Source organism: Manihot esculenta, chromosome 13 (assembly GCF_001659605.2).
Source record: "Manihot esculenta cultivar AM560-2 chromosome 13, M.esculenta_v8, whole genome shotgun sequence".
NCBI lineage: Eukaryota > Viridiplantae > Streptophyta > Magnoliopsida > Malpighiales > Euphorbiaceae > Manihot > Manihot esculenta.
Window position 1 is genome coordinate 25,592,921 of NC_035173.2, and position 9,930 is coordinate 25,602,850.

General features: G+C 31.4%; 1 protein-coding gene across 2 annotated transcripts; it reads left to right on the plus strand.

Annotated features, from left to right (window-relative positions):
• The first annotated feature begins 1,689 nt into the window (after positions 1–1,689).
• LOC110629404 lies at positions 1,690–7,928 on the plus strand. 2 transcript variants are annotated; one of them, XM_021776362.2, is made up of 4 exons: positions 1,690–1,971; positions 3,132–4,204; positions 5,894–6,770; positions 7,561–7,928. In XM_021776362.2, exons 2-4 carry the CDS (start codon positions 3,236–3,238, stop codon positions 7,605–7,607), a joined length of 1,893 nt encoding a protein of 630 aa, XP_021632054.1. In that variant the 5' UTR covers positions 1,690–1,971; positions 3,132–3,235; the 3' UTR covers positions 7,608–7,928. The 2 variants fall into 2 exon arrangements, with proteins under 2 accessions (XP_021632054.1, XP_043805899.1); XM_043949964.1 differs by having other exon boundaries at positions 7,587–7,928.
• Positions 7,929–9,930: the final 2,002 nt, after the last annotated feature.

Below are 9,930 nucleotides of genomic sequence, written 5' to 3' on the forward strand. Positions count from 1 at the left end.
TAATGCAATTGACAGTTTTTAGATGCCAAAGGCTCAAGGACATTCCTTGGCAACTTGTTGATTAGTGATTAGTTAGAGGACGTTCCCTAATTGATTTATGCTTAAGGAGGGATATGGTGGTGAGAAGCATCTTCCATCTCCATAACTAATTTATTGAATCAAACGAAGGAACCTAAGTATCAATGATCAATCCCAACAACTGAAGTGGATCCAATTCTTCAACTAGAACGTTTCTCATATTTGAATTCCTTTACTTTAATTATTCGTTTTACTTTATTGCTTTCATTATTAGTTTAATTGAATCAATCTCAAACCCCCTCCCTTTTATTTTACTTTCAGTTTATTTTACTTTCAGTTTATTTACTTTCAGTTTGTTTGCTTAGTCTTGATAAGGAAAATAGTTAAGTATCAATTCCCTGTGGATTCGATCCTTTGCCTCTATCTGCAGTTGTAAAATTGTTGATAACCAAAAAGGTTATTTTTGACCGGCTTCGACAACCGCACAGTCAACTTCCATCATTGGGGGGTTCAGCCTTCTTTGAGCCTTACGGATAGGTTTGCAGTCCTCTTCCATAAGTATTTGATGCATGCATGTGGATGGTGAAATGCCCTTTATGTCCTCCAAGGTATATGTAAAAAAATAATGTAGACAAAAATTATAGGACTGAAAAAGTTTTTTTAAGACCAATTAATCTAATAAAACTCAACGTTTATTAGTATTTATATTTTAATCCAATTTATTTTATTTTAATTTAATTGACCAATTTTTATATTTTGATACAATTTCAGTAAACTCTTAAATTTGATAATTTATATATTAATTTGATATTTTAATTAGCATGCTATATGTATTATTATTATTATTATTTTTATATAAGCTAATAATTAAATGACAAAAAATAATCTAATATTTAAATTATTTTACAGTTTTAAATGTTTGGCCATCGAATAATAGTATATAGTTTAATTGTTCACAAATTTAATTGGATTTATTTACAAACGTATTATTTAAGTGAGGACATATGGCATGATCCTAAGAAGGGCTGAATTTTATAAATTATCAAAAACCATCAAATTTTGAGTACAATAGTAAAGCTCACTGCACCATTAAGGAGAGAACTCAACCTCATTTTTCGAAGAAGGCATTATTGTGAGAGGCGGTCTTGAATCTCGAAGAGTGTAGCTTTCTACATACTGAAAACAAACTAGAGGGATACCTTGATACATCTGAGAAATATTTGTTTGATAGAAATAAAATCAATGGACTTTGAAAATACATTCTTTTTAAATAAAGGAATGCAAAATATTATTAATAATAAATATAAAAACTTAACAATAAATTATCCTGTTTACTTATAAAAAATAAAATTATTTAAAAAAAATTACTATTTAGTCTATAAAAAAATTTTTTAATTAATTTTTTAATTTTAAAAAATATATTAAAAGGTTTATAATATGAAAATATTGATTAGTAAATTTTTAAAAAACATTTAGGAAACTAATAATAAATTAAAATAGTAAAATATTTAATAATAAAATTAATAAAAAAATTAATTAATAAATATTTTAAAATGTTAATAACATTTTAATGTAATTTTTTTAAAAAAACTATTAACTAATGAATTTTCACTATGGAGAAAATATTTATTTGATCGATTTTTGCTATTTCATTAAAAAGGTAATGTTTTTCATTACAAGATCTTCTTCTTCCACTCTAAGCTGTCAGAATCAAACCAGTCAAAAAGGAGCAACTCTGCACTCCCCATTTACTCTACTCTCCACTCTCTGCGCTGCCACTCTCCCCTCTTTCTCTAGCCGTTTCCGGTCTGCAACAAGACAAAGTAGAAAGTAGCCGGTTGCAATTTGTTTTCATCCAAAACAAAGTTTCTTGCTTTTCGCGTCTGGGCTGGCGAATTCACCATTCCTGCCTCTTCTCTCTAGCTAGCCTTTACGAAAACCTCCGCTTCATAGGTATCTCATTTCTCTGTTACTCAATTTTCTTCTTTCTTTCCTTTGTTTTTTCCTCAAATGTTTCCTGCTTTTTTTTTCCCCTGTTTTCAAGATCAAAACTTTTATCCACTTTCACTAGGATATTTAGTATAATGTAGCTTAGCGTTTATGTTGGAGCTTTTCTCTGGTTGGGTTTTGTTTGTTATATGAGATCAATGGTCCATGGGTTTTGGATCTTGTTGAAGCACTTGGCTCGGCTTTGTGATTAGTTGAATGGGTTAAAGTTTTGTTTTAGATCTAATCGATTTCGTAATGTAGTATTTTTGTATGAGAAAATAGATTGTTATACATTTTATTTACTGATTAGATTTCCTTTTCTCTATGTTATTAGGAGACTTCAGCTATGAATTGTTAGTTCAACATAACTTTCATAAGTGACTAGATAAGATTATGGGTCTCTCATGGTTGGCTGTTACTGCTAAAGATATTGATTCAGTGCTTGAAAGGAATACACATGCTCAAAATCAAAGGTTTTGTTTGAAAAAATAATAATTAAGGGCTGAGGACATAGATGCCTTAGCGGAAAAAAAAGGTATTCAAAGTGAATTTGGATATAATGATAAAGATCAGCTTCTGTTGTTATAACTAACTCTCATGACGCTGCCTATTGATTTGATTCCCATGCACATACACTTCAGTAACTCTCAGGATTAATGAAAGTGACAATTAAGTTATTTGTATGTTCGATTTCATGAATTAGTGATTGTGCTTGAAAGTTGTTGAAACAGGCTTGTATGGAAATTTATGATCGGGAGCATGAGAATAATGCTACCTAGATAATTAACAATGTCTTTCTCTTTAATGGTTTTGAGTTGGACTTAGAAATATAAGCAAAAGGCAGCCCTTGTTTTGTTCCGAGAATTCTAAAAATAATTTGGACATTTTATTTTGTTGTTAACAATTGTTTGCAACTTCTTCAGCATGTACTTTTCATTGAATATGCAGCATAAAAGTCATGTTTTTTTTTTATTGGAAAACTGGTATGAATTGTTCGAAATCCTTATTTTCTATTCTAATGGTTTTTGAGGATGTAGACTTCTATTCTGCAGACAAGGTTGTGGACCTTTCTTTGTTGCTGCTTCTGTTTTATAGTTCATGATATTCTATGTTTGGGAATCCAGGTGTCACTTTTATACAGTGCTTGCTGAAAGTATTTATGCAATTCACCGATCGATGAAGAATTGACCTGGTGGTGTGTGAATCCTATCCAGTTGAATATCTGAGCATGGATAAAGTATCGCCAGACTGTCCATACCCAGGATGCTTTTTCTGTGTCATGAAGGAAGGAAATCCAAGCAAACGTAGAGCAAGTATATTGAAATTTTTTAGGGAACTTCCTTCACAGGATGATGATGGCCAGGTTCTCCCAATCAGTGGTCTATGGAACACTGCCATGGCACATCCCAATGATCCTGAATTCATTGAGTTGGGAATATTTGAATGCATGGCTGCACTTATATGGAAAGGCTTAAAAAATCGTCGGTGGCTTTCTCATGATCAGAATATTTACATTCCTTATTATGCTGCTCATATTATTGGTTCCTACACCATGAATATGGAGGAATTTGCAGAAAGTGCTGTCCATGCTGGTGTAATACCTCCCCTGGTTGAGCTTTTGAGGGGGAGATTGACATGGGTTGAACAAAGAGTGGCAGTACGAGCGCTAGGGCACTTGGCTACATATGCCAGCACTTTTCCTGCTGTGGCAAGTCATGGTGAAATCCTTGAGCTTTCCATTCAACTTGCAATGAGTTCACTTGAGATAGTTTACTCTCATTTTTATCAGTATGTCGATAGAAGACTAAGTTATCACTGTGATCTGCTTACTCGTGGCATGGGAGGTGTTGAAATGGAGTCCAGGAAAGCAGAGGAATGGGCCAGTCAGTTGCAATGCTGGTCACTTCAGCTTATTAATTGTTTTGCTTTCAAGCCTGAATTTCTTCCTACCATTTGCAAGCCTGAATTTTTAGTAAAACTGCCAGGCATGTGGGGTGGACTTGTCAATGAAAATTCACCAGCTGGTATTGGTTTATTGAGAACAATTTGTCATCATAAGCTTGGTAGGGGACCTGTTGCCAGCTGTCCTGGTATAATTGAAGCATTGTGCAACATTGCTCGCTCGTCAGATGATTGGCAGTATATGGCTATAGATTGTCTTCTTTGGTTGCTTCAAGATCCAAATACATGCCATAAGGTAAATAGACTATCTACATGAAATATTCTTTTTCTTTTTGTTTACCAACATCGTTGTTGCAATGATATACTTGCATTTCAGATGTGAGGATAATTAGGTTTATTTGATGTTTCTATTCATAGTATTATGCCTCATTCCTTTCTTGTTCTTGTTCAGTACGAATTCATTTTTACTTCTGAATGTAGCAAATTTTGTTTACTGAACAGTTTCTAAAACTGTTTATGTTATCGAGGATGCTAATGCTGATTTTTTATTGGACCATCCTGGTACTTAGGGAATTACGGCCAGAGTGAAGTGGACCATTAAACTTCCGTAGTGAAACTTCCCTTCATGCAATTTAGTCATCCATTACGTGCTTGTGGATGAATCACTCTGTTCTGTCTTCTTGTTCTATTATTATATTTTTATTTTTATTTTTTTATGGATTTCATTGAATCTTTGCTTTTCTAAAATTTTCTTTTTTAAAAAAAAACTCTTTTGAGGACTTTTGGTATAGTAACCACAAATTAATGATGTGGAAGATCTTGTGAACTCATTTCCTTTAAGGATGTCAAGGAATAAGGTGCCTGAATGTGTCTTTTTAAGGGTCTAGACATTTTGTATGTTCCACTTTTTTTTTTTTTTTTTTTTTTTTTTTTTTATCAAATTAATCTGTCCGTGCATTTGGATGCAACAACCCATGGAAGCTATGTTGTTTAGGTGTATGAAATTCATGAATATGTCAAGATGCACGTGTTTTTTTACATGTTATACTGTGTCCTAGGCTCCTAGGGCAAAGGAGTGCAAAAAATTCACTAGTAATAATGAGTTATAATATGATTTCTCAGAACCTTACATCTCAGTACTACTTATCTCATGAAACACTCAAAGACAACTGAATAAACTGTATTGGAAAAGTACATGTTTGTCTGCTGCATATGTTTGTGTGTGTGTGTGTGAGAGAGAGAGAGAGAGAATGAAGCTCCACTTGGGTGGTTTCTTCAACTTTGTTGAATCACCTCATCTGGGAAGCTCGGTCCATAGGATACAAAGTGAAAACAATGCTATTTTGGATATTATTATAAGTTTCATTATGTAACTCTAATCATCATGATTCATTCTCTTTATTAACACTTCTTCCTATTAAGGAGCCATTTGTTTGCAGAAAATAACTTGTATTAAAAAGATATTTTTCAACAAAATAACTTATTTTCCATTATTTAATTTTAATTTAAAAAATAAAATATATTAACAAATTTAAATATAGAGGGATTAATAAGATTCTCAAAGTGCATAAAATGATTTTCTCTTTTGAAAATATTTAAAATGACTTAATTTTTTCATTTGACAAGGAAAATATTTTCTGTTGACTAATTATTTTGGGTGTCCTAAAGGCTAGAAAATATAAAAAATATTTTTCTAAAAAATATTTTCCGTAAAACAAACGAAGCTTAAATGAGATAAGCATTTCATTTCATTTTAGTTGATTTGTGTATTTTTTAACTTTCAACTTCCAGGTGATCTAAGAATCATTTTGTCATTAATTAACAAGTGGAGATCAAATTGCAGCAGTTCTTCATTTCATAATTCATATAGAAGGAAACCCCACAAATTCATATCCACGTAGGGATTGTAATGACCACTAATGTTTTGGATATTCACATTTAGGAGTAGTTGTTTTTCTTACTTTCTACTTGGCCTGTTTTTTAGGTGATTGATAAGGCAGTACCTGCCCTCATAGACCTTGCAGATATCACAGCTCTGGGTGATCACAAAAAGCTTGGTGATTCCATTGTTAATGTTCTTCAGGATTGTATTCAATCACTAGGGACAGGGCGTAACTCTGTTAGTAACCGCACAAAAGAACTGATTGAGGAACTATTAAATTCAAAACAAAGGTTGAAATGGGAAAAAAATATGCCAAAAGAAGATCTACATATTAAGCAGGCAGCAGCATTAGTGGTCAAGCTTGAAGGGAATTCCCTCTTCTCATCAGGAAATATATCTGGAGCTGCATCAAAGTACTCTGAAGCATTGTCATTGTGTCCAATGAGATCCAAAAAAGAGAGAGTCGTTCTATACAGTAATCGAGCTCAGTGTCATCTTCTATTACAACAGCCCTTGGCTGCCATAAGTGATGCTACGCGTGCCCTTTGTCTTCACAACCCTCTTGGCCGCCATGCAAAAAGCCTTTGGAGAAGAGCGCAGGCATATGACATGCTGGGATTAGCTAAAGAGAGCTTGTTAGATGCCATTCTGTTCATTAATGAGTGCTCTCAATCAAATGATCCTGAACTATGTTTGAGACAAAATAAAGTGCCCGACTATGCAGAGCGCCTAGTCAAGAAGCAGATGCGTGCAGCCTGGCTATTTAGAGAGGCTGCTATCAAACATGGGGGTGTCCACTGTGAGGGAGATGCTGTTGATGTTTATGGCCAAGACACTGATGATTCAGAATGGGAAACAGCAAGTGAAAGTGACATAGGAAATGATGGAAGAGATGAAATGGGCAATGATGATGATGATGATAGTGAATGGAAGAATGAAGATGAGAGGAAAGATAAATATGATAAGCCATCATTAAAAGGTACCTTTCAACTTTTCTTACCAATTAATTTTATATTTCTATGCAAATTGTTTACCCAGTGTTTGAATAAAGAGAAGCTGCAAAATCTGAAGTACTTTACATTGTCATATATCCCCATGAAGAGATTTCTTTAATTGAGAACCACGTTTTATTGACTATGCGTACTTATCCTTTGATTGAGAAATTATTCAATGCATCCCATCACTGTGTAAATTGGATTGAGCTAGATAACATCAAGACATAATTCGTGGACTGTCCACGTTCTTCTTCATAAAGGCTTTGAAACCATGGATAGGAAAGGAGCTTATTGGAGGGAGCTCTTAATACTCAGGCTCCTTAAAGAGAGTCTTAAATCTCGAAGTTACTTATATTGAATAAACCTCTCTTATATAGTGGATATTCATACAATCATAGTACTTTAGTGTTTGTTATGGATTTGGTCTATCTATTATCCATAACATTACTTTCCACCTAGAAAAAGAGCTTGTTTTCGCTCAAATTCTAGAAGATTGGCTATCTTCTATTCTTCGCATTTGATCCTCGTGCTCCTCCACTCTCAACATTTAGTAATTCAAACAAAGCAATAATCCATTACATTTTGCACTTCTCACTGTATATGGTTGACAACAGTCCCTCCCAAAATTCTGCATGTGTATATACATGGCCTTCTTTTCTTTGTTCAGCTTATGTTAAATAATGCAAAGTGTGTATCCAATGCTTGACATTTAAAGTATATGCTTATGTTCATGGAACTCCTAAATCTTACATTGGACCCTTTGATCTGGTACAGAAATAAAGCATGTATACAATGTGCAGCTTGCAGAAGATGAATCTTGATTCGGAAGAGATCAACTGAAAGAAGCCAAGAAGACATGTCTTCAACCCCATTGTTTGGAATTTGAAATGACTACAAAATCTTGCTTGATTTCATATGTTTGGTTTGTGTTTTATCAGGCAACAACTGTTCTATAAATTTTTCTTGTTTTCTTTGATTTTTTTTCCCCCCAAATTCTTCTGGTTTATTTCAACTGTAGAAAGTGGAAGAAAAGTTTTTGAGTGTAGAGAACAGTTGTAGATTAGAGGATGTGAAGATATTTTTTGAGTGATTTAAAGAAAGCTTATGTATATATAAAACCCCTTTTGGGTCATTTAAACAGATCAACATTGGGACATTGCAAAGTTTGGTCTCTGCACTAATATTCTGTGTTTAATTAAAAACAAACAGACAAACAAACAAGTGATTTACTTTGTTGCTTGCGTGAAAATGATTTCACAATATAATTTTCAGTACCCTAATTTTAATTACTCTTTATAATTTTTTTATATATTCTTTTTTTATTGTTTTAAAATTATTATTTAATATTTTTTTAGATTATAATAATATATAAATAGATTATTTTATTTTTAAAAATTTTTTTAAAATATCTTTTAATATTTAATAAAATTTAATATATTTAAAATGAATGTAATTAAAAAAATAAAATAAATTATATTTAAAAAAATAAAATAGATAAAAATTTATGAAGGTAGATAATAACTTTTTATTTTTAAATGTGAATATTATATTTGTGTATGCAGCTTAATATATCTTTTATTTTTTAAAAGTAATTTTAGACGGTGCATAAAATTATATCATGTAATCCTTGTTTCTTTGAAAGACAATAATTTGTAGGTGAAAAATGTTCTAATAAATTTTTTTTAAAAAATAATGTATTTTTTATTATTTAAATATAATATTTAAATATATTACATATAAAAAAATAAAATAGTGATCAATTTATACAGTAAAATAATAATTAATTTTAACGATTAAATAATTTTAATCGCTAAATAGCGATTAAGCAGTGCAACTATTTAAATACAAATAGATTTTTATTTAAAAAATTGCTTAACAATTAATTTTCAATCGCTATTTAATTGATAAATAGTATTAAAATAAAATGATTAATTTAGCTCTATGTTTTCATTGCAAAACTATAGTGTCATATTTTGTAACTATTTTAATGATGAAATTTGTGACTATTTTAATATTTAATCAGAGATTAATATTTGGTTGCTAAAAATTTTTTTTATTTAAATAAAATAAAATCCTTTTATGTTTTAGCGACCAAATTAATTTGGTCACTAACACTACAAGTAAATAATAAAAACAATAAATGAAATAATATAAATTATCAATTTAAATTTTTAATATTTATTATATTTTACAAAACATTATTTATTCATTAATTTTATTATAATTTTCAATTAATTTTTTTAAATATATAATAGTTTATCAATAATCTACTTTCGACGGTAAAATATTAATAATTTAAATAAAAAGTTTATAAAAAAATTTTTAGCAGTAACTTTAATATAAAATTTTAATTTTAATTTTAAAATGAGTAATATAACTTATGGACGAAGACTGTTGGTAAATTTAATTATAAGCAATAATATTATTAAGTAATCTTTGTATTTTTTATTAAATTGTAAATTAATTTTTATTAAGTTTAATATATATTTATCTTATTTACTAATATAATTTAATACCACTTTTTTACCGTATTTAAGTCATGAAGTGTTACTTTTTATTAAGCTAATACCTTATTATATATATAATAATAATTTAGTTAATTAATTTAATAATTTTAAAGAAGACTAATTACTAAACAATAAAATCCTAGCTAACCAAGCACCATAATGTGCACAGCGGTCAGCGCCTTCTCCTTCCTTCAAGAACGTTAACCACACACTCCCTTCTCCTTCCTCACTGGTTTGATCCATCGACGCAGACCAGCCCCTTGAGCGCCACCATCAAGCCTGACGAGGAACCAGCAAGCCTATGCAGTACTAGCAAAGAGCCACCTTCGCTTCTTACTTGCCCCTTGAGCACCCCCAGCCAGACCGATGACAGACGCAACACCAGCAACTCCGGTACAACACCAGCAACTAGCCACCATCCCTTTCCATCAATGAGGAGCCACTGTCGTAATTAACATGCCCCATATCTACTATTAATTTGTGCATTGCTTGTTTGCAGTAAGGATATTTCTGCTTCAGCTCTGCCTTACCAAAGAACTCCACCAAGATGGCTCAAGATCACTCCTTAGGATGTGAGCCCAATAAGTTTGAGCTTTCCATTTCTCTAAATTTTGTTGAATCAATTCCTTTCTTAGTT

What these genes read in the sequence shown, in the direction of transcription:
- LOC110629404 (XM_021776362.2), top strand. Translation starts at nt 3,236, where the DNA reads ATGGATAAAGTATCGCCAGACTGTCCATACCCAGGATGCTTTTTCTGT. An exon ending in ATCCAAATACATGCCATAAG is followed by an intron (nt 4,205 to 5,893) that starts GTAAATAGACTA and finishes CCTGTTTTTTAG; the next exon opens with GTGATTGATAAGGCAGTACC. An exon ending in TGATAAGCCATCATTAAAAG is followed by an intron (nt 6,771 to 7,560) that starts GTACCTTTCAAC and finishes GATCTGGTACAG; the next exon opens with AAATAAAGCATGTATACAAT.